The following is a 27,655-nucleotide window of genomic DNA, read 5'->3' as shown; positions in this document are numbered from 1 at the left end:
GCGCTTAAGGTTTCACAAACTGCGTATACATACAACTGCCGGTCTCTTTGGGCCGTATCCTCACCCAGGCGACACGCGGTGTGACGAATCTGCATAAGCTCCCTGTGAGATCTCGCCGCCATCCGATCGCCCAATCAAGAAGCAGAAGTCTCCCGACTACACCTATGTACTTTTCTGGCATCGATCGCTGTATCGTCGTCATATTGCGTTCCCAGAGTGCTACTCCAAGGTTGCATTTCTCAGCATGTGACATTTTGCCCCAGTGAAAAGACCCAAGGTGACGTACTTGGCATATAATATTGTTCGGGGATCCCCTTAGAACAGCATGACTGTCCGAGACGTGGCTATATTTATCATAAGCGTACGAGGTATACATAATCGCACTAGCCGACGCCTGCTACATCTGGATAACTACTCCGTTGATAAAAAAAAACTAAAGTTCACTAATAGCGCCGAATCGTTATAAGACTGATGTTGAGGTTTCGCCGCCGATGAATCCGCTACTGGAGTTCATGAATTATGCTCAGGTGTATTCTTAACAGCACCAATCGCAAGTCGTCTTGCCTGAGACCCAATTTATGTCAAGCGTCAACATCGTTCGACTCTCTTGAATCATCTAGCTCGCTGTAGTTTTGGTCAAGACCAGTTGAGCCCGTTTTTAGACCATGTCTCAAGTAAGATTGTTACTATGTATCGGCTGCGCTTGTAGTTTATAATGCCAATTTAAGCTCAAATTGTCAGTCGCAGCCCTACTACAGTTGATTCCATTTATCGGAACATATACTGACTTGGTAGACAACTCTCCGAAGACAACTTGGCGTCCATCCAATGGATATAGCGGTTTCAGAGTATGCCCCGCTTCGATATCCAGTGGTTCACCCAACATCAAAGTCTTAGTCACGAGCCTTACAGCACACGCATATTGGCGACTCGACAAGAGAACAAGCCGCTCAAGTTTGTACAAATGCAAGAATCTGAGTTGATATTCTCATTCGATGCTACTTCCTACTTCCTTTCCTCTCTTGCCGTCCGCATAGTGTACAACTCGAATAACGTTTTCCCACAAAGATCCAAATTTGGGGGGTATCAGAAAAATGCGCGCTTGTTTACTTTGAGGGTAAAAGGACAAAAGAGAAGTGAATCCTCCAACCCTACCATAATCTCCCCTGGCACACTCCTCGTCTGTGTGCATCGTTCTGGATGTGCATATGCTTTGGTATGCTTTCCTCTTCCTCAAATTTGCAGCTTCGACCTCTGCTACCTTCTCTCTCGCTGGTTCCTGCGTCCTTCCGCTCCAATGTATGCAGGTTGAGTGGTTTGCTTGCATCTTCCTTCTGTTCAAGCTCTAATCCGTCTTCCAGTGACTTGTTAATCTGCCGTCGTCATCCGCATTCGAGATCTTCAATTCGATGGCGTATAGCCCCATTGTGATACCAAGATTGATCCATCTCCAGAAGTTACCTCCAGCGTCACCGCCTTGGTTCGTCCACCACTCACCTGTCACGGCACTTCCGTCGCCGCCATTTCCGCTGGCGAAGTGCTGCATGAGCAGGCTGGTGTAGACGGCGATGATAATACTTGGGCTGAACCAGGTCAAGAAGCCTAGAATCTTGGATGTCTCGTCGTCATCGTCGAGACTTGGTTCTTGGGATAGCGCGCGAGCACCGCTTTCGCGAATGGCAGGAATGATGCGCGCCGCAGCGTACATGACGAAAACACGGTAGGCAAGAGAGATGATGACAGAGGGCGTGATAGTCATGACAGCACCGACCATGAGGTTGAAACCGGTATGGGCGATGGTAGGCAAAGAGCCTAGTGCATGGAGAAGGGTGGTGTATGAGGCCATAATGATAGGTGGCAGCGGCGGCAGGGCAGGGTCAGAGGGCGCGCTTGATTCTGCAACAGAGCCTGGTGTTGGCTGGTAGTCGGTGAAGATCTGGTAGATGCACAGAGTAACATAGGCGAACTGCAGGTATTAGTAATGAGGTGTAGCTTCGGAGTGCTTGACTTACCAAAAGCGATGATTCGACCGGATTGCCTCTAGCACTGACGATACCCCATCCACCAAGGAAGATGGCGGTTGTAATAGCGACTCCGATCAGGATGGCGTCGACGTTGCTGATCTCTGGAAAGGTAGTGATGCGCCAAAGGAAGTAGACTGAGGTCGAGATGATGGATGCGGAAGTGATAAGAAGGCCGATCTGGAACTGTTAGTCTACTGTCAAGAGTGGAAGCGAGAGTTCATACCATCCAACTGTCACCACGTTCCTTGTTGACGACCCATCTGGTGATCTGGCCTGCGGCTTGGATGACCAAAAGACTGCAGAAGCCCTCGGCAATCTGGAAGACGGGTGTGCTGTAGCGCAGAGTCTTGTCCCAGGCACCTATCGAGGCACTCTGCAGCAGTCCCTCACTGCCAAAGATCCATTCTTGCACCGTCTGGTAGTCGGCTCTCTTGCCGCCAAAAGTGCGTTGTACCCAGCCCGAATTGGCGTCGGCATCGATGGAGAACTTGTTGAGGCTCCAGATCAAGAGAGTAGGTATGGCCAGCCACTGTGCCCACGCTATTACATTACAGAGGAACCATCTGAAGCGCGAAGAGTCTGGCGTGGCTAGTCGTAGCGTCGAGTAGACAAAGTAGTAGACACTGAGAGACAGGGAGAAGGCCAGTCCACAGGTGCGGCCGCCAATGTCGAATGCGAGGGGTATGGTGAAGATGATGGCGCCGAGGAAGGTTGTCGACGAGACTACCCGTGATGCTGTGGCCCACATGCCCATGCGGACGCCGTCCTCGCCAAGCTCGTGCAGCAACGAGCGTGGCCTCGGTGGTGGGCGGCGACGGAGATTCGAGGAGTTTGAAGCGCGACGGACGCGCAGGCAGCGCGGGAGAGGGTACTGGGAGTCACTCGACGTGTGAGTGGGCGTGCGGGAGACGTGGTTGAAGATTCGCGAGCAACGCCCTGGCTATCGATTATCTTCACGTGTCAATCTCGCTAAGTGGAAAGCTCGAGCGTCGCGGAGAGCGGCTGCACAGTGCTGGGCCGGGTCTGAGGGAGAAGCAGCTCTGGATACCGGCTGGGAGCTAGCTGCAGGGTGAAGAATCGGTGCACGAGGGACTCTGATACTGATATTGCCTGCTCTGTGCGAGTAGGCACGACTTGGGGCTACGGATGGATGCGTGCTCGCGTGCGCAATCTTGGAACAGCGCACGATGATGGCGACGGCACGAGTCTAGGCCTTGACGTCGTCCAGCCGTCGGTGTTCTCCCACCTTCACGACGCTTATGGCGTCTTCCTCTCTGAATGTGACGATCTTGCTGCTTTGCTTTTCTGTGTCCCCTCCACTAGCGCGCCGACACCTGTGCCAAGCCAAGCTGCCCGCCGCTGGACGCTCGTCGTATGTGAAACTTCTACTAGCAGCAATTGCATGTTCAAACTACGACCTTTGTTTGCACAGCCTACGCATAACATTTGGAATACCCACAACGTAGTCAGGCAGCACTTCTTCACAACCTTCACACGTACAATGTCCGCCGAAAGCCCCACCAAGAAGCTCAAGACCGACGTGCCTGTCATTGGCACGCACAATGGCCACTTCCACGCCGACGAGGCCCTTGCCGTTTCCATGCTCAAGGAGCTGCCCACCTACCGCGATGCCCAGCTAGTCCGCACCCGTGACCCTGCCGTCCTCGCCGAGTGCCACACCGTTGTCGACGTAGGCGGCGAGTACGAAGACGACAAGAAGCGCTACGACCACCACCAGCGCGGCTTCGAGGTCGTCTTCCCCGGCCACACCACCAAGCTCTCCTCTGCTGGACTTGTATACATGCACTATGGAAAGGACATCATCACGGCTGTCACTGGTCTGGAGGGCGCCGACCGCGACCTTTTGTACGAGAAGATCTACACCGACTTCATCGAGGCTTTCGACGCCAACGACAACGGCATCAACGTCATTGCGCCCAATGATCTCGACAAGGCGGGACTGCAGAAGAAGTTTGAAGACCGCGGCTTCAGCATCGCCAGTGTAGTCAACCGCTACAACTATGGCCCCAAATCCCCCACTTCAGACGAGACCAAGACAGCAGAGGCCAAACAAATGGAGGAGGACCAGCGCTTCAACAGAGCCTCTCAGTTCGTTGGGGAGCAGTTCCGCTGGGAGCTCGTCGACCGCGCTCGGTCGTGGCTCCCTGCTCGTCACCAGGTCAAGCAGGCGTACGACGCTCGTCTCCAGTACGACCCCCAGGGACGCATCTTAGTCCTCCCCGAAGGCATGCCATGGGCCGACCATCTCTACAACTTCGAGAAGGAGACCCAACAGCCACAGGGTGTCGCACCCCAGGTCCTATATGTCCTTTTCCCTGAAGACCAGCCCGAGGGCAAGTGGCGTATTCGTGCCGTCAGCAAGGAGAATGGCGGCTTCGAGAACCGCAAGGATCTTCCAGATGCATGGAAGGGTGTTCGTGATGAACAGCTCGACCAGGTCTCTGGTATTCCAGGTTGTGTCTTTGTCCACGCTGCTGGCTTCATCGGAGGAAACAAGTCGTTCGATGGTGCGCTTGCCATGGCGAAGAAGGCCCTGGAATTGTAGGTAACTGTGAAGGAGTGATATTAACACTTTGGTTTGAGTGTATGGCATAGAGCGACGAAAGCTGCTCTTCATTTTGCATATGCATGGTCGGCGTTCTGGCGCTTCATACGAAAAGTTATGATACCAACGATAGACTTGGTTGGAAGAATCATGAAATACATGATCAGCCTTTGGCAGACGGCTTGGTTTGGCGTAATTTCCTTGTGAGGTCTCTTAGATAGGTTTCTTCACGAGCCTTTGGGTCTTCATAGTCCTTTGTATCACATCGCTTCGAGAAGCCCATCATAGCGAGCGCGTGAACGTCAACAATCCAAGCAAACCTCTCGAACTGTTCACCTCGTCATTGACCAGTAATGGTATCGTCAATGCACCAATGGCACGGGCCCATGGAACTTGGGCATGTTTGGAGCCCTCGACGTCGGAGATCATCGTTGCACGCCAATGACAGCCTCGCGCACACGACAGCCGGAAGACCCTGATTATTAGCTTGTTGCGCGAGCCAGATACATAATCAGATCTTCAGTGCAAGCTTCAGGTACCCCACGCCCTGCGTCAAGGCTAGATCAAGTCCACCAACGAAACCTGGCCGATTCGGGTATAAGACGTCATGCGGAGAGAGTCGGGATGACTGGCCCAGACGCCGCTGAGGGAAGCACACGACTCGAGCCCACAGTTGTCAGCGCCTCGACTGTGATTGGTCGGAAAAGTCGAAAGGCGGCTGTCCGTGGCAAGAATTTGTAGATCCGAAAGAGTGACTTCGGATAGAAGGCTCTCGTACGCTCGTTTCATATTGCTTTCCTGTCAACAAATCAAACAACCACGACTCCCTTGCTTTTTCCTTTGTGACAGCGCATTATTTCTCCAGCTTTTCACACCGCACATTATCCCGAGACGGCTTTGCGGAGAATCAGAGAAACAAGGCTCGAGCGGTGAAAAGCGTTGAGCACTTCCCGCTTTCCCCGACGATCGTTTATCGCCAGCGCACGGCTTGCTTTTCGGCCTTTGCCCACCCATCTCCAAACCTTTTGCACCCTTCACACTCTACAATCCACCCAAAACCCACTCAAAAGCTATCGCAGCCCATCGACCTATACCGTCGAACCACGACTTTCGAATTGCTGCGACACGTAACATTGCAGCGACAACGTACATCACTCGGATCCACATAATCGCGCACACGATCTCACAATGAAGTATTTCCAGCAGACAGTCGACTTCGACTACTCGTGGGAAGAGGTCTCGACGAGCAACTGGCAGAAATATGGCCCTTGGAACGAGAAGACACCGCATGTCATCGCCGTTGATACCTTAAGTCGCTCTGTCGACCCTGCGACAGGAATCGTGAGTGACTCCTTCTTTCACATGTCAATCCGGCACGCCCCACCACTATCACCGAGCAAAAAAACTAACACAACACAGCTTCGCACAGAGCGTCTCATCACATGTCGGCAATCAGCACCGAAATGGATCCAAAGCATCCTCGGCGCCCAAGACACCTCCATGGTCTATGAGACTTCCTATGTCGACCCTGTTGCCAAGAAGCTCACCCTTTGCTCCATGAACATGACAATGTCCGACCTCCTCAACGTCCGCGAGACCTGCATATACCAGCCTGTCGCATCGTCACCCGACACCAAGACTGCTTTCACCCAGCGCGCTGAAATAACCGCGTTGTGCGGTGGCTGGCAGAAGATCAAGAACAGTATTGAGCAGTTTACTGTTGAGCGCTTCCAGCAGAATGCTGCCAAGGGCAAGGAGGGTTTCGAGATGGTGCTCGAGCGCGCGAGACAGGTGTTCCAGGAGCAAAGGGAGATCCTGGAGCTACGACAGGCGCAGCAGGATAGCAAGATCCTTAAGCAGGCCAAGATTTAAGAGGATCCGACAAAATCCCGCATCGTGGTCCTCAATATCCTCTAGTTAACGGACAGCCCGCAAGTGCTGCGAGCCTACCCGTTCAACATCACCATACGGTCCTTCGGTTATCTCCGCTCGATCTATTCCCATCCATCTCGACTCCTTTACGTCCTTTCGTTTTCTTCTTACAAGCGTTCGCGTTTACTGGGTGGGATATCTTTCTTCAAAAGTCACTTTAACGGCGTTGTCAAAAGCATGGGAAAGGCGCGGATACCCTTTACTTCGCATATTAGACGCCATGATGCATCCCATACACGATAGAGACGAACTATATAAGCATTATTAGAATACCTGAATCATCAAGAAGAATACTACTACTTCGATATTCTTACTATCACTTTGAGCCCTTCATTCTGTGAGTGATGGGAGGTTTCGTTTACTTGTAAATGAACTGCATGTATCTGTGTCACACGTTCACCGATGGTCAGGAACCTCATCTTAAAGATTTCTTCTCTCAACTTCCAATACATCGCAGCAAACATGGAATGCCCACACACGCAACAACGTATATCTAACATCAATGTCCGCCGTACTTAAATCCTCTTTCTAATGTGAATGCCAGGATTGCCTGTTGGCTTACGCCCATCATACCCAGATGGCACATTACCCCCATGTAGCCTTTGGCAATCTATTGGCGTCCTCGACGACGTATCTGATCCTCGTGCTGGAGCCAGTTCCAATCAGATTTTACTCACATTGTTTGTTCACTGTGGGCGAGGTTGACTGCCTTGGGCCACTCAGTCTCGTATAGCTCGTTTTCCTAGCTAAACACAGGCTCTTGGGCTATCTATCGTAGCTATAGACGTCTGAACACTCGATCTAGATGTTCTTACGGTAGATTTGGTGCAAACATCTAGCGATACTTTGATCCTTTTCAGCTGCCTTAGGCAACACTTCTTCGACACTACGGCCATTGTCGGAGGCGTGAAGTGCTTCAATGGACTCTAAAACATCATATGCGGGCACTCCTTGATGTCGAAGCAACGCACCCTGGAGTTTGATCCACTCGAAATAGTGGAGAGGATGATGATGATGCAATCTCATGTGCGAGTGACAAGGTGGGATGCTGCTGCGGGGAAGTTGCGAGCGGCAGCTTATCTCCGAGCGGCACTCTCAGCACTCAACACATGGTTCGATGATTCATGTCCAGCCGAAATATTCAAAAGCATCGAGGAGTCATTAAGCGGTTCCACAAGAGGCAAAATCACACCGTAGTGGTCTCAAACTACAGTGCTTCCCGCGCTGATATTCCAGTTCTGCCTGAGCCAAGTTCCACATACACACTTACATCGACATGAAGCAAGTGGATTCAGAGGGCTCCGGAATGGGTGGCGCATCTGGCGTCACTCTTCCAGAAACATCAGCTGTACTCAATGTAGAAGAATACGCCTCTAAACCACAAAGCCACGGCCGTACAGGATTCCCAAAACAGGACGGACAGTCACTTTCGTATTGGCTACAGCAAGTTCGATGCGATCCGCTACTAGACCACCGCACAACGGATGACCTACCTCACGAAGCTGATACGGTCATCATTGGTTCTGGCATTACGGGAACACTAGTCGCAAAGCATCATTTGGAGACATTTCCTAGCAAGAGTGTCGTCGTCCTCGAGGCACGGGAGTTCTGCTCCGGTGCAACAGGTCGTAACGCGGGTCATTGTAAACCTGATCAGTGGCGACATTATGAGAAGTTTGCCCAAGCGTATGGACAAGACCAAGCCCTCAAGATCATGGACAACGAGCAAGCCACATGGAGAGCGTTGGTAGCGTACGTCAAAGAGAATAATGTGGCATGCGATCTCTGGGTTGGAGAAACCCTAGACGTTCCCCTTGATGACGAAGTCGCGAAGATAGCCAGAGAAGTCTTCGAGAGGTACGTTGAAGCTGGTGGGAAGGTCGAGCACATCGAAGCTATCCACGATCCTATTGAAGCAGCAGAAAAGTCCCGAATCAAGAGTGCGAAAGCATGTTACGCATGGCAGGCGTCAACCTTGCAACCGTGGAAGTTGACGGCGCACATCATGCGCGACAACATCACCAAGGGCGTCAACCTCCAAACCCGCACTACTGCTAAGTCGGTCTCCAGCGGGACGGGGTCCAGAAAATGGGTGGTTCACACGGAGCGAGGTGACATCGCATGTGACACGATTGTGCACGCTACAAACGCCTATAGTGCAGCCCTCGAGCCATCGCTTCGTGGTATCATCACACCTAAACCGCATATGTGCAACAGGGTCGTACCACCACAAGCCTTGAGCGGATCCAAAGCTATTAGGAACTCATATGGCGTTCTGCTACCGGATGGTGCATTGTTTAGTATCAACCCGCGCTCGTCTTCTGATGGTAATATCATGTTTGGCGGCTCCAACCCAGGGCAAAAGGAGCTTGATGCGTGGATTGAGCAGAACCCAGAAAACTGCACCAACGACGGAATCGCAAACCTGGAGAGTGTGACAAAGCATGTCAAGAATTTTGCAGAGGCAGAATTCGAAGGCTGGAATACCACCCCGACAGGCCCAGGGGAAGGGTTCGAGTACAGTTGGAGCGGTATCATTGGGCTGAGCGCGGACGGTGTACCATTCGTCGGACAAATACCCGGAAAGCCTGGACAATATATTTGTGCCGGCCACCACGGGCAGTAAGTTCAATAGCTTGGTGGGGAGTGCAAGGCTAACACCTGGACAGTGGTATGGCGCGAATCTTCACAGCAGCGCCTGGCTTGGTGAAGCTCATGAATGGCGAAGAATGGGGTGCAACGGGGTTGCCAGAGGTGTACCAGATGACGCCTGGAAGACTGGCGAAACTGACGAGTATGGATCCCGCACCTGCTATCGCGGTCATATGAGAAAAGGAGTTTGTGGTTCCAAAGGTGTCAGTCAGTAGTACGCGCGCGAGCTATATCATGACTCGCGCGCGCAGAACTCTTTCTGCTTTCTTTCGCTCAAGCTACCAAAAATAGCATGTTGAACCACGAGACACAAGCAGCGCACAACTCCCGTAGCCATCTCCGGAACGCTTGCGCGACCACAATTTCAACCCCACGGCCTACATTGGTTCACCAGCGTAAGAGGCGGTGAACTGTGACAGTCAGAACCGTGAAATGGCATCCCGCAATCCACACTTTTTCTCTGTACTTTCCTAACACAGTAAATATTCATCTCCCCTTCTGTTCGCCCTCGCATTAGATCGTGGTAGCGAGTCCGCAGCGGTAATTTGCCTGGTGTTGTGCCGCTTCGAGCTATTGGTTTGGGTGTTGTGGAGATTTGACACGGCGGTGTTGTGCTAGGTAGTTGTTGGTGGTGGCGGAAGAATAGGCAATATAACGACAGGGTCGAGCATGTTCGTACGACGATGAGCGCATGGCTCTGAGTAGGAACATCTCTTTATCATTTTTGCAGCCATGTGTTTGCGCTGGCAACAAATCTTCTGACTGCGATGATGGTTCGCGGAAGGTGCGGGGTTCTCTCGGGCCGACATCGTTACGGCTGCGGGCAGGAGTAGTTGTCCCTACGGACTATATATGTCCGCTGATATAAGCCCCAAATGACATTCAGGGTATGAAAACATCGTGAAGACACTAGTTGGACCTCGAATTCGCGCGGACACATATACCAGCAGGATCACGTCATGTCTACCCTGGGAAACAATATCAGTCGGACGCTTGATGTCCTACTTCCAAAGATACGGTCCCGCCGTCAAGAGTCGTCAGAACCTATCGTACTTGGTATCACAGGTCTACAAGGTTCAGGCAAATCGACATGGGCATCGGAGCTTGTCAAGATCCTGTCACAGGATCACGGTCTCTATACGATAACTGTTTCGTTGGACGACTTCTACAAAACCCATGATGAGCTGGTAGCACAACGGGATCGTGATCCCAACAACAAGCTTTACCGTACTCGTGGACAGCCTGGTACACACGACGAGCAGCTAGCCCGAGAGTTCTTCAGCGATTTGAAGAAATACAACGGGAGAGGCAGCGTCAAGATCCCGAGCTTCGATAAGAGCAAGTACAATGGCGAAGGCGACAGAGCGCCCCAATCAGAATGGACGACAATCTTGCAAAAACCGGATGTTGTCATCTTTGAAGGATGGTGCGTGGGCTTCCAGCCCGTTCCTCAGTCTTCCATAGAAGAAAGATATACGCTGGCAAAAGCCGGGAAGCTCACAGTCAATACCCCTGCGAATCACCAACTTCCGCATTTGTTCGAGGTGAACGAGAATCTCGAGCGCTACTGTGATGCATTTATGGGACCCAAGCAATTTGACTTCTTCATCCATATCGATACGGACGACCTGAGAAATGTGTACATATGGCGTCTGCAGCAAGAGCATAAGATGATTGAGGCGAAAGGATCAGGGATGTCAGATGAGCAGGTTCGTGCGTTCATCGATGGTTATATGCCGAGCTATGAGATATACCTGGAGCGGCTGCGCGAGGGATTGTTTGACGACAGAGGTAGGATGGTGAGGGTGGTACTGAATAGAGAAAGAGGGGTTGAGAGGATTGAGGAGCTGTGATGAAGCAAGTGTCTTCTTTGCTGAGCTCCGATAGCGTTGAGACGATAGCAAAGGCGCGCAATGAAGAGAAACGACAGACTAGCGAGTGGGGGATAATGAGCCGCATTTGTAACAATGACAAAAGTACATTTGCTACCTGTCGTTTCAAAGCTTGCGCTATGCCTAGCACACTGACTTTCGTATTCGCCTTCACCTTCACTGCGCGTATATCCATGTCTCGGTCAAGGTCTCTACGACACAAGATCATTTGCCATATGGTTCTCTCCACCTGAGATTCCTTCCAGTTCTTCTCCGCATTTAGCTATGTCTTTCCCAGCAAACCATTATCAGATCCTTGGTGTAGACATCCAAGCTGACGACGCTGCGATTAAGAAAGCCTACAAGAAGCTTGCGCTGGAGAACCACCCCGACAAAACTTTGCACCTATCAGCAGCACTAGTCGAGAGGCGGACAAAGATATTCAAGCTAGCGACTACAGCTTACGAGATCCTACTCGACCCTGTACAGCGAGCGAAACACGACAAGACTCTAGCGCAGTCAGTGAGGCCTTCATATACGAAAACAGAACAACCTTTCCACCGACCGGGTACAGGAGGTACGGGACCCTTTCAGCACCAGTATCAGCAACGTCCAAACCCCCCCAAAGTTCCATCCTTTCGGTGCACCCCCGCCAAATACCTCAGCACCACAACCCCCAAGAAGACACCCCTTCACATCTGGCACTCCCCCCGGACCTATAGGCACCACACCATCTCCCTGGTTCTATGCGCCCGTCTCGGAAAGTCCCATTCGCACGAACCTTTCCTTCTTAAACCACGCTGGTTGGCACTTCAGGATCGAAGTGTCCAAAAAGTACAAATGGATACTTCGGCCTGTTTTGCCCCTCCTGAATGCCGACACAGAAGGCGACATCATGGTAAGAATATCTGTACAACGTAACACCTACTCCGCCACTGTCAACGCTCTGAAAGATGTCGTTATAGACGTCAAAGCCACACCCGGGAACAAGAGTACGGCATTGAGTTCCGTCTTCAAGGAAACCAGACAGGGTATAGAACTTTGTGTAACAATCGGGACCCTGCCTGTCACTGCCACTGCCCCACTTCCACCGATGCCAGCATGGAGTTGGTCCTTTGATGTTGATTTAGGTTTCTTGATACCGTTTTACAAGGAACTGCGGGTTAGCCATCTCATGTTTTACCCCCATTACCCTTCACATGCTGTAGGGAAGGATGGGGCAGTGCCGGCGAAAGAGCCGTTTCCTATGGGGTCGCCTCAGGCTGAATTGGTGAGTTTGTTTGAGGGGATACAGTTTGTGGCGATGTCCAAGGGATTCTATTGTGAAGAAGTGGGGTGGGCAGGAAGGAAACGTTGGCGGCTTGCTGCTGTGGGCTCCGTATGAGATATACAACAGAAATGCTGTATTGGAGATACAGTACTGGCGCTGTCGCGGTCAGCATAGAAAAGGTCGTCTTTGATTCAAAGACAGGATGTGAATTCGTGCAGTCCGCCTGTTGGTAACCATGTAATCGTTCTTGATTCTATACTCTATGAAATCAGGCCGCTCAAACGCCTTGAATGCAAACGACCCAGGGATAGCCTATAACACACCAGGAATAGGGCCCTTCTTTTCGTTCGAGCCCAGCTCTTCCTCGTTCCACCCACTCCCAGCACCGACCTTGCGTCCACCCTCCTCTCTCTTGACCCTGCACCAAAGGCTGATGTCCTTGTCCCAGATGAACTGCCACAAAACGTACACCCAGCTCTTGTGTTGTGGCAAGTCTTTGTAGAAGTCGTGCGCGATGCGGTTCAAGGTGTGTAGGCGCGTCCAAGGGATGGCAGGGAAGTCGTGGTGCTCGTTGTGCAGGCCAACGTTGTAGGTGAAGAAATTCAGAGGTCCGTAGTACGAGTATGTTTCCGGGAGCGGAATCTTGTTGGCGGGATTCGCAACGTCTTTGTTGGGCTTCTCGAAAACGTAATGTTCGGCGATGAAGTGGCCGGCGCAGGGGTGGAGAGAGCCGGCGAGGAAGCTGCTCATGATCAAGTATCCCAAGGCCCTTCCTCCTGCGAATCGAACGAGTGCGTAATCGAAGGCTAGCTGTACGACGACGTTGAAGAGGTGGATCTTGGTCATTGGCAGGGCGTAGACGAACATGGGTCGCAGGGCGTAGAAGAGGATCTGGAAGGTCGCGAAGAAAGCCTTGCCGGCGACCGAGTCGAGGAAGATGGCTTCAAAGGCGGTGGGCAGATCTGTGTCGAGACCATTAACACCCAGCGACTTGTGGTGTGTCAGGTGGTAGGGCCTGAACGAGGCGCTGTACGGGATGCCAATTGGCAGGTTCGCAAAGACGGCGAAGACCCTGTTTGCCAATGGCGATCGGAAGGCCAGATTGTGTGAGATCTCGTGGATGGCGAGAAAGAGATTCTGGTTGGCCGTAGCACCAATGACGTATGCGGTGAGGAAGAAGGGCCATGATACAACGGGTGTATTGCGCAGAGCGTATGCACATAGGACTTGGATAGATACGACGAACAGGACAACGTATTTGGTAAGAGGCTCAGGGCCACAGAGCTTCGTCACCTGCGTTGAATGAGCATGTGATTGACTGAATTAATTTGGCATCGATGATACCTCTGGGTGTGCCTTGATGATAGCCATGCGCCGTGTTCTGTGCGGCTCCTCGGTGTATGTCCAGAAAAAGTGGTCGTGTTCATTCTCGACCATTGGCTCTTCCTGCTTCTCTGCCCTGACCGTGAAACCTCGGGGCACAGGCTCCTTGGACGGCACCGTCGCTGTAGAGACTGAAGACCGCATATTGGGCAGTCGTGGGAAACAATTGCAGAAAGTGTGTGGGTGGAAAGAGCGGAGGGGTTGAGCTCTGAGAGTTTGTGGAGTACTTGACCCTGAGCTCGGCGCTAGTCGGAGGCGGTGGGGCCATCTCGTCCCATGGTTGGCTGATAACCACGTTCCGCTCGCCACCCCGCTAGCGCAGGAACGTTGGGCCCGTCTTCTAGAACGCTTCCGTTGACGCGTTTTTACTCACTTCAATTCTACATGCCGGACACTATGATAACTATTTCGCATATCAAGCTACTCCAGTACTCATTCTTCGCGACCTCACCATCTACGGATTAGGGCAGTTTTTCTCTAGTCAACCAGTCCTACTCAAAACACGCGTTATAAAGTACGCCATTACAGTGCCATTCTATTTCAGTATCACATACAATATACTAGTAAAGGATTATGATATTTTGCTACCTTTCACGTCACTCCTAATCTCCCTCCCAATGCCTTTCCAGTTCCCCACTTCGTCATCGCTCCTCTTCCTCCTTGTGAAGCTTGACTGCCTAACCTCCACAAACCAAACAATACCCCAGTAAACAACCGATAAAGATACGAGAAGCCATGCTAGCCACACGATCAAAAGTACTGATGTACCTTGAACGACGTCCGTGCCAGCGACGTCGACGATCTCGCCAGCCAGTAGAAAGACGCCAGAAATAACTACCGTCAGCAAGATGGCGGCGACAAAGGCGAATGCGCTCGCAAGGACTGGCCAAAACATGTTGAAGTAGGCGAGGAGTTTCGAGTGTGGGAAGAAGATGGCAGGAATAGCAGAGACGGCGGAGAACCCAGCACCGACAAGCGAGATGAGTAAGGAAGCAAAGATCGCTTGTCGCACGCCGGCCAGTATGGTGACCATGGTATTGAGGAGCGTAGAAACTAGGAATATTGGGGATAATGAGTCTCTAGATCCAACAGCAGGCGTTGTCAGTGTCGACAGGCCTACGAACGTCCGGTCAGCTGAGGCACGACCACATTGCAGATTTGGTTCACTTACGATCGCTGGCTGTGCTGTAGCTTTCACATCGTTCTACAATGACGACGTCAGAAGCGTCGTCTGGAGAGTTCGAAATGGACCCAGAGCACACTGTCCTTAGATGAAGATAGTAGACGTCTGCGAGCGCTTCTTCATTTACACCTTCCGATCGCGTTGATGGCGCGTCTGGCTGTCTGCCTTCTTGGGTAACCGCAGAGCTGTTCAGCTGCTTTCCGTAAGCACTTGACCTCCTCAATGTTTAGCTAAATACCTACAGCCACCATGTACTGCCCACCGAAAGTGTGTTCGTCGCTTCCTGCGAGCACCAGCACCAGCGTAAGCACGAAGCTCGCAACAGCAAATGCGATTGGGAAGAAGGCAGAGAAGCGATACTTCATCAACACCCTCTTCGGCGTCTTGGGAGGCGCAGGTAGAGCCTTGTCGGTGGACTTTCGCAAATCTCCAAGATCAGGCTCGATTGCAATTTCTTTCTCCAAGTAAAAGGTCCCTTCTATGTGATCCATTCTTTCCGTCTAGAGGTAGTGTGGCGGACAGGCGCTAGGAGTAAGACCGACAGTATTGACGGTTGTCAATACATAAGAATAGGTGTATGCTGTCCATAACAGGAGACATATAGGCGAGTCAGAGGAAAGATAAGTAGATCGCCTGGACATGTGCGCAGTATGACGCAACTGCTTCCGCTATCGCGTAACCCAATCTCGATGTTTGACCTGCATGAATGCACGTGGTAGGCTTGTTGCATGATTATAGTGTTGCATGACGGACTTGCTATATTCTGTCGCGGATACGGCACTTGCAGCCTCGTGTGTGGACAAACCGGTGGTTTCAAACATCATTTTAGTTGCCGGATCGAGATTGATGTGCGGATTTGGCGATCGACGTTCCTGTTTCGTCGCTGCGAGACATGGCCCAAGCGTCGCATTGGTGAGCGTCCGAGGATATTAACCGGCTCCAAGTGCATTGGATTCGGATTGGTTCGTCAACATCTGGAAAATTCGAACTTGTTCGTTGTGGGTGTTGAGCCGATTTAGGAGCAGTCAGATTTTTTGCACATGTGAGGTCGCGGTTTGCGCAGAAACGAGAAGCGCTTCACTAGTGCAACTGAAACACTATACCGACGATCGCAGCTTCTCAGCATCTTAGTGAGTAATTTAGAGTTGCTCATTGGCGCTTGTCAAATTTTCCTAGCCGTCCACTATAGATGAAGACTTGATACGGACTATGGCTAGCTACCCTGCTACTAGAAAAGCGAGCGTGGTGGATATTCACCGTAAGGCTGCGTCTGAATATCGGAAAACACATCATTCTGATAGTAAGTCAGTCTTGAAGTTTTAAAAACAAAAGCCAGCTAACTTACCCAATCAAAAGGTAAGTTAGGCTGGTCTAAATCCATGGGCATATAGCCAAAGTCGAACGGATGTCCGAAAGCACCATTGCCCATACCAAAAGGAACTGGCGCGGTAACAGCAGATTCAGGGTCGCTGAAGTCGAAAGATGGTGCTGGAGAAGTAATGTTGAACTGTGCACAAGAGACAGTAGCTGTTCGATCAAATCAATTTACATGAACAGAGAGTGGAGCAAATAAACTTACTCTGTGCAGAGTCCGCAACCTGTTCCTTCGTATTGCAGGCTCTAGAGAGGACAATTTTTACGGCTGTGGCTACCTTACGCGCCTCTTGAGACCTCTTACTGGCTCTAGACCAAATGCGGTACGCCGACCGTAATGATGCTACAATTTCCTCGCGTGTAGGAGGTGCATGATCTAGTCTCATCTCGCTTTGCGTGGACTCAGGGGCCTGTAGAACAGGAGGGATGGGGTCTGCGTCTAGTTCGAGGACTAGGACAGTAGTTGCGAGAAGAAAGTCTTGTGCAACGACCGAAGACATGTACCAACTCACGGTAGAAAGCCGCCACCCTGGAGTAAACAATTTGCCTCCTGGTTGAACCTCGGCATCAATCTTGTTCTGAAAGTCAAGCATTTCTATGGAGGCATTTAGACATACTCTTCGAGAGTATGTATATCTGGCATCTGTTCGTCCGAGTACAAGGTAAGGTCTGTGCAACATAAGCTCAGCTTTCAGGAACGCCAAGTCTAAATACAAGTGGCGCATAGAGGTTGGTGACAGAGCGCTACCAAAATCCTCGACGGTGCTGGCTATGGAGGATTGTGGTACCCCATCGAAGACTCGTCTTAGAGCAATATCGATATCGTTGATCTCTCGGTATGGTGGCTGAGAAGTAGTATTGACTAGGTCCAAGATTCGTGCCTGGAGATGCCGCACTCTTGTGAGAATGATGGAGTAGAGCAGCTGCGTCAACTCAGTTTCTGGCCTTGACGGTGGCAGTTCTAGCATGTCTTCGTGGAGGTCGTCTTCGTCCAGGTTGCGAGGCTCTTGAGTGTCGTACATGAATGGCATGATCATTCTCGGCAATCCGGCCTGAGCAGAAGTAATGAGATCGAGTGACATGACTACAAGCCACTTGCGACGTCGCAGCTCGCCTCTATAAGGTGATATGTTCGGGAATCTCGATGGATCTCTGTGGTAACCCATGCGGAAACAAAGGCGTACGATCATACCTACAAGCATGTATACGCTGAATTGGCTGTCTACTGAGCGAACGAACTCTGTACCAAAATAGAGCAGAAATGCCTCGATCGTATATGGTGGGGTCTTGGTATAGTTCGCGAGGATCATGCCTGAGAATCAACGTGTCAGTCATATTCACGTGCAGCTCGTACGGTTTACCACCTACATTGTACAGCCTTTTCGCGGTAAAAGTTCATGCGCACTGAATCAGTAGCTAGATCGGAACTACTGGGTTGAGAAGCGTCCATTGCGGCTTGGAACCGAAAGCCGAGCGCGAACGCGGCATATAGCACGCCCAACCACATGGTGGGGGCTTCGAATGGCCGTATCCAGAGCTCGTTGTACTGTACTCTTATTAGTATTTCGTGAATATAAGTCGTCTTTTGTCTCACCCGCTTGAGAAAGGTTGGTTTGTGTATCAAGGCTAGAGGCGTTAGTTGGTGACTTATAAGCGGAGTAACGAGCTTACTCGGGTGTGTTTCCATTGATACGAAGAACGTATTCACGAAGCGATCTGCTTCTGATCGCGGAGGGAGAGCGGCGAGTAGTTCTTCTTTGGTCGCATGCGGATAACGTCCAAACAGCAGCTCTGGTCCCGGTACATCATCCAGTACTTCATCTCTAGGAATGGTTGACGTGGGGATTTGATCAAGGTGTTCGCGCAACTCTGAGATCTGGGATGGCGTTAGGGAAGTAAGAGTCACTGCTTGAGGATCACCTACACTATCAAGAATGCTTGTCCAATGACCCCCGTTAGTGTAACTTGTGGTGTCGCCGCTGATCCTCACGCGATCCGGAGTTCCAGGAAGTTCAGGGTTTGTTTGTTCGTCATGATGCTGCTCCTGTGCTGGACTAGACAGCACGGGATTAACAAGATCAGCTGCGTTGCCGCCGATAAGATTGGTGACAAGCTTCTCGAGTTGATCAATCCTGTCATGAACGCTGGTAGGGACTTTGGGTTCTCTTGGCGTCGGGGTGCTACGAACATATGTGCACGACAATGAGAGTCCGCGATCGACGCATGTCTTGCATGGTTGTTGCCGGTCACATTTCAACCTCCAGTGTATTAGCATGCGATTCCTTAGGGCAGGTAGGCCAAGTTTCGAAGCCGCTCACTTTCGTCGACGACAGAGGGTGCAGCTCAAGATAGGCTTGTCTCTTCGCCGGCTGGGAGGTACAACTCTCGACGTCTGGCCATCTGCGCTCATGTTTAGCAGTGATTCTGCGACAAGTCAAAACGGCTGCGTTGAGTAAGAGCTGCTCAAGTCTTGGTGTGGCTAAACACGCGTTCGGGGTTGACCGTCAATGTCGGCCATCAATGTTGCCCGATACCGAGGCTAACCGCTTCGGCCGAACGCCCCCCGCATTCGCTTGCAGCTACCTTGCACGATAATTCAAACTCTCTGGTACGGTCCCGACCCTCCACTCTCTATCTAGGTAATGCAAGGTTCCTGTGTCCTCCTCGCACAAAGGCTCGAGCTCTCCCACCGACTTGGCTATCGCTTACGCCCTCAGTCATGTCCTCATCATGTACACAGACAAATTACTCGGCCCAAAATTCCACTTCTAGATCAATTCGCCAGAAGTTGTGATGCAGACCAGCCGCCTAGTAACTACGTCGCGACTCGGTCACAACATGCAATAGGTCTATATGCTCAATGAAATTTGGGGGCACGTTCGGGAAAAAGAAGAGTAGACAGAGAGACCTGGATTCAATCGAGTTAATCATTCAGTGTTGTGGCGTGGAAAACATATTTTCAAGATCTCGAAGCCTTCCAACGACTCGGAGGTTGAACATGGATAGGTAATAGGAGAGAGGAGTCGCTCCAGCACGAACTTATCTGCGTGTGAGGAGGAGGACAGAAGGCTTGTAATCGAAGACTACTGTACCGTGATTCGTGGCTTAGGCCAACTCGACTATGGTAATGAGACAGACGTGTTCGTATGTGCTGTTGCACAAGTCGTCAGGAGCTGGAGAAGAGGCAAGGTAAGTTGATCTGTCTGCGTACTAACGTCGTGTCGATCAGTTGTCTCTCGAACGGAATACAGTGCAGTACCCGGAGAAGAAGCCAGACAGATTGCGGGCTTACATCTATTCGCTCTCTCCGGTCGAAAGACAGGTCGGACCGAGATCATGTTCCATGGTGTATTGGCCGCTGCAGCAATACACTCGGTGTTGTTTGACCAAGGAGAGTATCAAACTGTAGAGAGCAGAATATAGTAGGAATATGAGGTGCTGTGCTTAACACGCTGTTGATTTGCTAAAAAAGGCTAGCTCCACATGACGACACATAGAGCGCAGAACCTCCAGTTGTAAGGACTGACACAAGCCGTATGCATCAACACGACCACAACAGCTAGGGACACAAGGTACAGTGAGAATCACGCAGAAAAGTTTTGCACAGTCATTACCGGTTGCACGTCGTTGTGATGTGACCCTTTCACCACCAGCTTCTCAGAATGCCATTCGACCAATGTTGAATCCGGCACTTGCGCGATTCTCCTTTAAGCACTTTATGACTCTGGAATGTAAGCTGCCTTCGGCATCAGTAATTAAGGTTCTTGTAAATTGTATGTTGGCCTTGTCGGGCGCTGAGAGCAGGATCAACGATGCGAACATTCCATATCCTACTGGACAGCCCTCGCAGTCTGTTCGGTGAATGGCTCCATTTCGGGAGTATCCATACAACAAACCGAAGACTATGCATCTGCATCCCGCATAAGATAACGTGGGTAGGCTAAGCGACATGCCACCTTGCATCGAGGCGACCGATCCTGGCACACTTGATCTTCCATTTAAACCCCGCGTAAGAGCTCGCAAACTACCCAACAGCCATACCATCTCCCAAACCCCATAATCGCCATCATGGCACTCATGTCTTTCCCAAGTCTTTTGGTGACTTTGGTCATGTTCAGCATACTGTATGCGTTCCGTTTGTACTCAAGAACAAGAGACGCACGACCCCTGCCCCCGGGACCGAAAGGCCTTCCATTCATCGGGAATATAAACGATATGCCTAAGCCCGGTGTGCTTGAGTGTCATCATTGGTCGCAGCTCAAGAAGACATATGGCCCTATTAGTTCCATCACCGTGCTAGGACAAACGTTCATCATCATCAACGACGCCGAAATTGCTGTCGAGCTGCTGCGCGACCGTTCAGCAATCTACTCCTCAAGACCAATGCAGACATTCAGTTGTGAGATGTAAGTGATAAGCCCGTATTAGGGTGTCTAGGTAAATGACTCAGCGTTTGCTGATCGAGCGATCAGGGTTGGTTGGCGACATGCGACCGCTATGGCTCCGAACGACGCGGAATGGAAACTTCAGCGTAAGAACATTACGAAGATAGTGAGCACAAACACGTCAGTATCAGTAGTTGATCGCGTTCAAGAGATGGAAGCCGCGCGTTTCTTGCTCAACCTTCTTGATTCACCCGACAAGCTTTTCGACCATATAAAAAAAGAGGCTGGCAGTGTCATCCTGAAGATCACGTACGGCTATACTACCATACCGAAAGGCAATGACCCCTTCGTCGATCTAGCTGGTAAGACCATGGAGCAGTTCGCTGATGCTACAGTTCCCGGAAGATGGTCTGTGGATATGTTCCCGTTCTGTGAGTATCACCCCTCGGCGGTGGAACCATTTCTGACCCTGAAAAGTGCGATACCTACCAGAGTGGCTACCAGGAATGGAGTTCAAGCGCACGGCCAGAGAGATGGCGACGCAGCTCCGACAGTGTACTAACCAGCCTTACGAATTCGTCAAGAAGCAAATGAGCGAGAAGAGACACTCGCCATCATTCTTATCGCAAGCAATCGAAGGCACATCCTTGGATGCCGAGATGGAGTTCATCCATAAATGGACGGCACTGACGCTGTACACAGGTGGCGCTGACACTGTAAGTGTCGCATACGAGCGAACTCGCTGAATGAACTTTACTCATTCTTTGCCAGACCGTTTCCGCAATAATGACATTTTTCCTTGCCATGAGCATCTTCCCGGGAGTTCAGAAGAAGGCTCAAGAAGAGTTAGATCGCGTCATTGGCGAAGAACGACTTCCCGGCAGTAAAGACCGGGAGAGCCTTCCTTACATCTACGCCTTGATGAAAGAGACGCATCGCTGGCACCTTGTCTTGCCTATGTGTCTTCCGCATTGCAGCACGGAAGAGGACACTTGCCGCGGATATCGCATTCCGAAGGGTTCCATCCTTCTGGCTAACAACTGGCTTTTCACCCATGACCCTGAGGTCTACCCCGACCCAATGGTCTTCAGACCGGAACGCTTTCTCGAAACACCAACCCACAAAAGTGAGCCTGATCCAAGAAACTTCATCTTCGGTTACGGCCGACGTATATGCCCGGGTCGATATGTTGCAAATAACGCCCTCTTCATCACTATCGCGCAAACTCTCGCTGTTTTCAATGTCACAAAGTCTGTTGACGAGAACGGTCGAATCGTGGAGCCAGAAATTAAGTTCGAGCCGGGTGCGATCAGTCATCCGGTGCCGTTCTGCTGTTCAATCAAGCCGCGATCGGATGCACACGAGCAGTTGATCAAGGCTTCGGAGCAACTATATCCATGGGAAGAGAGTGATTCCAAAGAGCTAGAAAGCATCAAGTGGTAGTAAAAAGACAGACGCCTTTTGGTAGTTCTTGACGAACACAATGGACTTCCTAGTCCTTCGTGTACTACTCGAATGTGGACGGCGTGATGCATGGGATAACAATCAGGTGTACCAGGACATCAGAGCGTCTCTGGTGCATAAGCTAGGACGTTCGCGATGTATATAGAGAATTTGCTAGCCATCATGAGCTTTGTAGTATGTACTACCTACCTGTTTATCGACCAGCCGGACCATCCTCATAATATAGCGTCAAATTCTTGGCTAATGTACGGATTTTATAACAGGTGCTTCCATACAAAACATGTCGGCAGTAGCAATACATGGTCTTGACAAAGGCTCTTGTAGGTTGAGCAAAACCATAGCTGTTCTATAACCATTTCTCGAATGTGTGATGAACGCTGGTCTTCTCACAAGACTATATGCACGCATGTAGCGAATCTCTTTTCTGTGCTAGATATGTCTTGCTATTGTCTCTCCCGTCTCTTCGGCCGTGGGTTGACAAACTTGTCCTCGTAAACCTCTTGGTCCTCGGGCACCACACCGCTTTCCTGTAGTGCTTTCAACGCCTCTGGCCCCACTACCTTCTGGATTTGATGAATCCTCCACGCAGAAGGTTGGGCAGGTCTCAGCCATGTCAAGCGGCCCTCGATTTGCGTGTCGTGGTGATCGTTGACTGCTTTTTCCGCGCCCTCTTTGGTCCTGAAATCGATGAGGCATAGAAAACTCGGCTCATGTGTCTTTCCTCTGTCGAACCTCGACATTCCGCTGACTGACTCGATCCCGTATTTGCCGAATTGTCGCTCAATGATTGTCTCTGCGTTCTGTACCGCCACGGCAAAGCGTTTGTTTGTGGACCATCCGGGTGTCTCGACCGAAAGTACAATGCGGCGACGTTCAAGTAACGGACGCATAGCATCATATGCAGCGGTGCCTTCGTCAATGAAGTAGCGAGAGCCAAAAGGCCCGCCCTTCCGCTGCTCACTTTTCTCCCAGCTGAAGTCAGCGTTCAAGGGCTTAACAACCAGTGATTTGCCCTGTGCCTCGAAGCCGTTAAGCTCCTTAATGGCCTTGGTAGCTTCTGCTTCACTACCAAGCTCGACGAAACATGTGATAGCGTTCATAAAAGTGAAGCGATCAACACGCATCAGTAATCTCTTGCTAATTGGCCGTTAGCTCAAAATTCATACGACGAGATGTATAGCGTAGATGCTTCGTGACACATACATGGTGCATCCCTTAGAACGTAGTATCTGTTCAATGTCCGTTTTTGCCCATCGTTTTGGCACTGTCATCATGACAGCTTCTGATGAAGAGCCCGCGGACGTTGACGGAGCGCGTGCATCAGTAAGTGCGATCTCTGGCCCTCTCGATGGAGTCTGAACAATGTCTTCCCGGCTGCGTTGATTGGCAGTGAAACCTCGCTTTGAAATTGATGTTCTGATCGATGGGATAAGTGATGGAGCGACGCGTATTGACGGTGTCGCCAGGGGAAAGGAACAGCGCCCGCGCGATAGTAACCTTGGTACAGCCATCGTGCAACACAACAAATCCTAGTCTGACAGTTTGTATATTCGGAGTTGATGACAGCAAGTAGTGTTGATTCGAGGTCGCCGCTCGTAACGATCGCACTAAACAGAAAAAGATCCTTGGCGTGTCCCATTCTTATCGATAAGACGGCAACGGGCCACTAGCCCAGGAACACCACTGTCCACGAGTGCGTAGAATTGTCTCTAGATCTTCCTAACGAGGCCTGATTTGTGTAGCAACGGCCATTGGCTTGTACATTGGGAAAACTTGGATTACTCTATGGCTTTGACTTTCTTTCTCACGGTCTATCACAATCCTCACGGCCCGCAACATCAGCAATGGCCTACGATCGGGATGTGGTAGTTTGTTGTTTCAAGCGACATTACGAGCTCTTAGTGAGATCAGCCTACTTCGATTCCGCAGAGATCCGGTACCCTCCAGATGAAGGCTGGAGCGATGAGCAGCTTGCTGTTGACATCATGCGTGCTTTCGGCCGCTCAGAGGAAGTAATCGATCTCCTCCGGCATCTACCTTACATCAAACAGCTCGACGGTGACAGCAAAGACGAAGTATACTTCCAAACCCGACATCTTAGCTATCTACGCGATACCTGGCCGTTCAAATCCTTGACTGTTGAAAAATGCCAAGGGAAACAGCTATTTGACAAACTGTTGATGCCGAGTCCTGAAGACTGGCCAGCTGGTTTCATTGCCTTGACGCAAGACATATATGCAACATGGTGGATAATGGATACTACGAAAGGTTTGGCAATATGACCTATACACGTAGACCACCAGAGGACTAACATTCATGCCAGGCATCTTACATGCAGTGGGTACAGGTTATGTAGAGCCACCAAAGGATGAGCCTTGGCTTTTGGGGTCTGTTCCACATGACATTCGAGAATATTTTGACGAAATCTACAAGGAAATTGAAGGATTGACAATGGTTCCTTGTCCGAAGGGGAACAACTCCTGGAACAGGACAGTACAGCCGTACACATGGGAGATCGGAAGTGTATGTTTTGTCTTGTTGAGATTGATGATGCTTTACTGATGTTTACAAATCAGGTTGTGAGTCAAACGTTACGGAAGCATGGCTGGCCCGATCGTCTGGATCGAGACGGGTATCTCGAGGAGCTCGAGCGGGTACGTCCAGAGGGTTGATTTGGACCGGAGGTATACCATTTCGAAAAGATACTCCACTCTCCAGGTACGAGCAAGCACCCATAATGTCCAAAAACTGAGAAATATGCTTAAGCTTCTGGAGCAATGTTGATGAACAACATCATTGGCGTTAAGTGCAGGCTCCCACGCCGAATATCAAGTTATACCTAGCTCAACAAGTGCTCTTATCTCCAATACCAATGTCAGTGAGTACTGCGACCAAGTGCTATTGCTATGAAACTATGCTCTAGCCCTAAACTGTAGGATTGGTCCGTCCTTCTTGCTTGCGAATACGTCCATGATCTGATATTCAGATGCCCTGGTCCTTCCGACTTCCAAATCTTTGCTTCCAGCACCCAACGTTGTGCCCGGTGCTAGTCTCAAATCATACAAGAAAAGCACTCTTGCGATCGTCACCGTCAGCTCAACATACGCTAGACCCTTGCCAATGCATCCACGGGGACCGATGCTGAAGGGATTGTATGCTGACTGCGCTGCCTGAAGGCTGCTGTGAAGCGGGTTTGCGGAAGGATCAGAAAGCCACCGCTCTGGGATGAAATCGAAAGGTTGAGGGAAGTAATCGGCGTTGTGATGGATCGTGTAGATAGGAACGCCCACGTCGACGCCGGCGGGGATATGATGACCATCAATGTCCATACCACCCGAGAGCACTTCTCGTGGGAGAGCACCAGCGACAGGGGGTGTCATACGCATGGTCTCGTCAATGCAGGCGCGCAGAAATGAGCAGCCGCTGAGCTTGGGTCCAGTCACGATCTCTTCAACATCAGCAAAAGCTTCCCGAATTTCTTTGCAGACCTTTTGCATCGCTGAAGGGTTGTGTGCGAGGTAGAAGAAGGCACCAGACATTGCTGTCGAGGTCGTATCGGAACCCGCGATGATCAGCAGATTTGACTCGCCCCAAAGCTCATCCATGCTGAAGCCCTTGCCGGTTTCCGGATCCTTCGCGTTAAGAAGGTAGTAGAAGAAGTCTTTACGGTCGACATCTACGCCCAACTTCGTGCGCTCCATGGCTTGGCCCTTGCTGTACTGCATGTACTGCGCTCGTTGGCCTGCAATTTTACGGAAGAAGAGCTTGTCCAAATGCCAGTTGTGGATGGTAAGGTGCGTTCCACAGATGAGATGCCTGTGTGCCGCGTTACCAACCAGCTGTGTCGCAAACCGATTGACAGGGCTTTCCAACATGCCGAAAGCTTTGCCAAATACCAAATCACCCATGATGTCGAAAACTAACCACTCGCACCAATGTGCAGCATTCCACGCGTCGTTCCAGCCACCATCTTTCTCGTCGGCTAAGCCCTTCTCAGCGGACCAGTTGTTGCTCTTGCGTCCAAGCAGTTCGCAACCGACACGTACGTTGGCCAGGATGTATTTCTCTAAGCTCTTGATCGCGGAGTCACTGAATGCATGGCTCATGACTCGCCTCTTGCGCGCATGCTGCATTTTGTCGACTGCGCTATGTACGCTAACGGCCTTTGGTGTGCTGGGAAATGCATGGTAGAAAGATGCCTTCTTGACATTTGATCGGAATCCATAGATAGTCTTGAGACCAGTGGCGGTGTTGACGGAAAGCAGATTAGGTCCAAGGCGCACGTAAGGTCCGTATTGCTCGTGTGCGCGGTGGAAAGCAAGGTGCCGGGAACCTTTGTAGGCATAGTATGCTAGATAAATGTCGGTGATCTTTGCAAGGAAGGGTCCTGGGTAGGAGGCGAGGGGATGGAAGGTCAGGCGGTAGACGATGACCCCGAATATCTGGGTGTAATGTTAGTTGAGAGTGAAGCGGATACGCGGAGCAACGTACGTAGAGAAGCAGCACTCCAAAGATGGAAGCCAGCAGGGATAAAATTGCCATATTGGCGATGACTTTGAGCAAGCTGAGTATGCGATGTTATTGATTTGCACCAAAGCTCATTGCCACAAATATTCCCTTGATGGACAACTTGTGTACAACGCTTGACTATCCGCTACAAAGTTGTGCAGATAAGCTCCCTAAGTACTCATTTGCCTTCCACCACCATCCGCAGCTCCCCCAATACCCTCCCTGTTCCCAATCCATCGCGATGACAAAGTGCATCAGCATTGTGGAGTAGTCTCGTGCCCTTTTCATCGCATAATCGGCGAGCGGGTGTCTTGGGTATACGTTCCGGTGTGTCACGGCTAACGTCGGATAGTCGTGCAAATTACACCACTCCAATCACGTGGGACGGATACCTCAGCAAGCGAGGACGCTAACGCGGATACTGGTGCTGTCCCTACTTTTCGCGGCCAGGAAGGGCGCGGATATCCTGCGCGTAAGCATGGGAGGTATAGAGATCGAGCTAGAGTGTGCGGTCAAGATTCATTTCGCATTAGGCGTAGCTATAGATGCATATGCAGGTGCAAGGTTTACAAAGAGTGACTATAGTTGATGAGTTGCGGAACCAAGCATTATACATGTCACCTAGATATGCTAAGATCATGCTCATTACAAGTACAACTGATTCTTTCGCAACGGCGCTGTATTTGTCGTATCACTGAAGGCGATCCTCCCCACTGCACCCTCAGGCCTTATATCTTGGATCTTGACCCATTTGTCTCTCAAGAGCCTCGAACGTTCAGCGCCATCGATACTGCTCGCAGGTGTTTGTACACCGATGTACGGCGAGTCTCTAGTCAGCACCCAGATGTTGCCTAAGAGATCTGGTATGTGCATCAAGCAACGCAGAAGAATGTTGGCCGCAGCGCAAATGATGAGGACGATCGCCGATGTAAGCTAGAGAAGTAACCACGATCTTTGGATGTAGTATGCTGGGGAGGTGAGTGTAGTCCAGGAGCCGGTAGTCTTTGCCCAGAAACTGTCATGATTTTCGAGGGATGCGACA

General features: G+C 50.9%; 14 protein-coding genes across 14 annotated transcripts; 8 read left to right on the top strand and 6 right to left on the bottom strand.

Moving 5' to 3' along the window:
- Positions 1-1,328: 1,328 nt before the first annotated feature.
- Positions 1,329-2,976, bottom strand: CC77DRAFT_215047 (ER membrane protein). Its single transcript, XM_018530687.1, has 3 exons — positions 2,248-2,976; positions 2,013-2,201; positions 1,329-1,966 (listed from the first exon to the last, which is right to left on the bottom strand). The coding sequence occupies exons 1-3, from the start codon at positions 2,776-2,778 to the stop codon at positions 1,346-1,348; spliced, it is 1,341 nt and encodes a 446-aa protein (XP_018383593.1). The 5' UTR covers positions 2,779-2,976; the 3' UTR covers positions 1,329-1,345.
- A 94-nt stretch (positions 2,977-3,070) lies between these two features.
- CC77DRAFT_1022406 (metal-dependent protein hydrolase) lies at positions 3,071-4,950 on the top strand. Its single transcript, XM_018525456.1, has one exon. The coding sequence runs from the start codon at positions 3,526-3,528 to the stop codon at positions 4,588-4,590; it is 1,065 nt and encodes a 354-aa protein (XP_018383592.1). The 5' UTR covers positions 3,071-3,525; the 3' UTR covers positions 4,591-4,950.
- Positions 4,951-5,778: 828 nt separating this feature from the next.
- Positions 5,779-6,462, top strand: CC77DRAFT_1032889 (MSF1-domain-containing protein; the record flags this gene model as incomplete). Its single annotated transcript, XM_018526771.1, has 2 exons — positions 5,779-5,931; positions 6,010-6,462. The coding sequence occupies 2 exons, from the start codon at positions 5,779-5,781 to the stop codon at positions 6,460-6,462; spliced, it is 606 nt and encodes a 201-aa protein (XP_018383591.1).
- A 1,366-nt stretch (positions 6,463-7,828) lies between these two features.
- CC77DRAFT_940428 (DAO-domain-containing protein) lies at positions 7,829-9,351 on the top strand (the record flags this gene model as incomplete). Its single annotated transcript, XM_018534727.1, has 2 exons — positions 7,829-9,144; positions 9,192-9,351. 2 exons carry the CDS (start codon positions 7,829-7,831, stop codon positions 9,349-9,351), a joined length of 1,476 nt encoding a protein of 491 aa, XP_018383590.1.
- A 389-nt stretch (positions 9,352-9,740) lies between these two features.
- Positions 9,741-11,178, top strand: CC77DRAFT_215039 (P-loop containing nucleoside triphosphate hydrolase protein). Its single transcript, XM_018530686.1, has one exon. The coding sequence runs from the start codon at positions 10,134-10,136 to the stop codon at positions 11,025-11,027; it is 894 nt and encodes a 297-aa protein (XP_018383589.1). The 5' UTR covers positions 9,741-10,133; the 3' UTR covers positions 11,028-11,178.
- Positions 11,179-11,330: 152 nt separating this feature from the next.
- CC77DRAFT_940255 (DnaJ-domain-containing protein) lies at positions 11,331-12,429 on the top strand (the record flags this gene model as incomplete). Its single annotated transcript, XM_018534720.1, has 2 exons — positions 11,331-11,563; positions 11,730-12,429. The coding sequence occupies 2 exons, from the start codon at positions 11,331-11,333 to the stop codon at positions 12,427-12,429; spliced, it is 933 nt and encodes a 310-aa protein (XP_018383588.1).
- Positions 12,430-12,627: 198 nt separating this feature from the next.
- CC77DRAFT_1063500 (sphingolipid delta4-desaturase) lies at positions 12,628-13,842 on the bottom strand (the record flags this gene model as incomplete). Its single annotated transcript, XM_018528630.1, has 2 exons — positions 12,628-13,608; positions 13,660-13,842. The coding sequence occupies 2 exons, from the start codon at positions 13,840-13,842 to the stop codon at positions 12,628-12,630; spliced, it is 1,164 nt and encodes a 387-aa protein (XP_018383587.1).
- Positions 13,843-14,269: 427 nt separating this feature from the next.
- Positions 14,270-15,372, bottom strand: CC77DRAFT_1010776 (hypothetical protein; the record flags this gene model as incomplete). Its single annotated transcript, XM_018523676.1, has 3 exons — positions 14,270-14,814; positions 14,870-15,074; positions 15,124-15,372. The coding sequence occupies 3 exons, from the start codon at positions 15,370-15,372 to the stop codon at positions 14,270-14,272; spliced, it is 999 nt and encodes a 332-aa protein (XP_018383586.1).
- An 845-nt stretch (positions 15,373-16,217) lies between these two features.
- CC77DRAFT_940656 (fungal-specific transcription factor domain-containing protein) lies at positions 16,218-18,530 on the bottom strand (the record flags this gene model as incomplete). The annotated part of the gene is made up of 6 exons (XM_018534741.1): positions 16,218-16,408; positions 16,461-17,567; positions 17,624-17,801; positions 17,850-17,881; positions 17,927-18,131; positions 18,180-18,530. 6 exons carry the CDS (start codon positions 18,528-18,530, stop codon positions 16,218-16,220), a joined length of 2,064 nt encoding a protein of 687 aa, XP_018383585.1.
- A 337-nt stretch (positions 18,531-18,867) lies between these two features.
- CC77DRAFT_1022400 (hypothetical protein) lies at positions 18,868-19,598 on the top strand. Its single transcript, XM_018525455.1, has one exon. It carries the CDS (start codon positions 18,898-18,900, stop codon positions 19,117-19,119), a length of 222 nt encoding a protein of 73 aa, XP_018383584.1. The 5' UTR covers positions 18,868-18,897; the 3' UTR covers positions 19,120-19,598.
- Positions 19,599-20,101: 503 nt separating this feature from the next.
- On the top strand, positions 20,102-22,083 carry CC77DRAFT_993576 (cytochrome P450; the record flags this gene model as incomplete). The annotated part of the gene is made up of 4 exons (XM_018536415.1): positions 20,102-20,661; positions 20,728-21,071; positions 21,118-21,356; positions 21,412-22,083. The coding sequence occupies exons 1-4, from the start codon at positions 20,324-20,326 to the stop codon at positions 22,081-22,083; spliced, it is 1,593 nt and encodes a 530-aa protein (XP_018383583.1). The 5' UTR covers positions 20,102-20,323.
- Positions 22,084-22,315: 232 nt separating this feature from the next.
- On the bottom strand, positions 22,316-23,716 carry CC77DRAFT_214778 (hypothetical protein). The gene is made up of 2 exons (XM_018530685.1): positions 23,308-23,716; positions 22,316-23,241 (listed from the first exon to the last, which is right to left on the bottom strand). Exons 1-2 carry the CDS (start codon positions 23,613-23,615, stop codon positions 22,548-22,550), a joined length of 1,002 nt encoding a protein of 333 aa, XP_018383582.1. The 5' UTR covers positions 23,616-23,716; the 3' UTR covers positions 22,316-22,547.
- A 232-nt stretch (positions 23,717-23,948) lies between these two features.
- Positions 23,949-24,386, top strand: CC77DRAFT_940920 (hypothetical protein; the record flags this gene model as incomplete). Its single annotated transcript, XM_018534755.1, has 1 exon — positions 23,949-24,386. The coding sequence occupies one exon, from the start codon at positions 23,949-23,951 to the stop codon at positions 24,384-24,386; it is 438 nt and encodes a 145-aa protein (XP_018383581.1).
- A 630-nt stretch (positions 24,387-25,016) lies between these two features.
- CC77DRAFT_1010772 (cytochrome P450) lies at positions 25,017-26,646 on the bottom strand (the record flags this gene model as incomplete). The annotated part of the gene is made up of 2 exons (XM_018523675.1): positions 25,017-26,546; positions 26,596-26,646. The coding sequence occupies 2 exons, from the start codon at positions 26,644-26,646 to the stop codon at positions 25,017-25,019; spliced, it is 1,581 nt and encodes a 526-aa protein (XP_018383580.1).
- Positions 26,647-27,655: the final 1,009 nt, after the last annotated feature.

Source organism: Alternaria alternata (genome assembly GCF_001642055.1).
Source record: "Alternaria alternata strain SRC1lrK2f unplaced genomic scaffold CC77scaffold_16, whole genome shotgun sequence".
Taxonomy (NCBI): domain Eukaryota; kingdom Fungi; phylum Ascomycota; class Dothideomycetes; order Pleosporales; family Pleosporaceae; genus Alternaria; species Alternaria alternata.
This window is presented reverse-complemented; position numbering and strand designations above follow the sequence as displayed.

Excerpts from the sequence above, each read along its gene's own strand:
- CC77DRAFT_1022406 (XM_018525456.1), top strand. The coding sequence starts at position 3,526 with ATGTCCGCCGAAAGCCCCACCAAGAAGCTCAAGACCGACGTGCCTGTC.
- CC77DRAFT_215039 (XM_018530686.1), top strand. The coding sequence starts at position 10,134 with ATGTCTACCCTGGGAAACAATATCAGTCGGACGCTTGATGTCCTACTT.
- CC77DRAFT_215047 (XM_018530687.1), bottom strand. The coding sequence starts at position 2,778 with ATGGGCATGTGGGCCACAGCATCACGGGTAGTCTCGTCGACAACCTTC. Across the intron at positions 2,202-2,247 it reads AACGTGGTGACAGTTGGATG|ATCGGCCTTCTTATCACTTC; the intron begins GTATGAACTCTC and ends TAACAGTTCCAG. Across the intron at positions 1,967-2,012 it reads CGGTCGAATCATCGCTTTTG|TTCGCCTATGTTACTCTGTG; the intron begins GTAAGTCAAGCA and ends TAATACCTGCAG.
- CC77DRAFT_214778 (XM_018530685.1), bottom strand. The coding sequence starts at position 23,615 with ATGGCTGTACCAAGGTTACTATCGCGCGGGCGCTGTTCCTTTCCCCTG. Across the intron at positions 23,242-23,307 it reads CGTTCTAAGGGATGCACCAT|CAAGAGATTACTGATGCGTG; the intron begins GTATGTGTCACG and ends ACGGCCAATTAG.
- CC77DRAFT_1022400 (XM_018525455.1), top strand. The coding sequence starts at position 18,898 with ATGCAAGGTTCCTGTGTCCTCCTCGCACAAAGGCTCGAGCTCTCCCAC.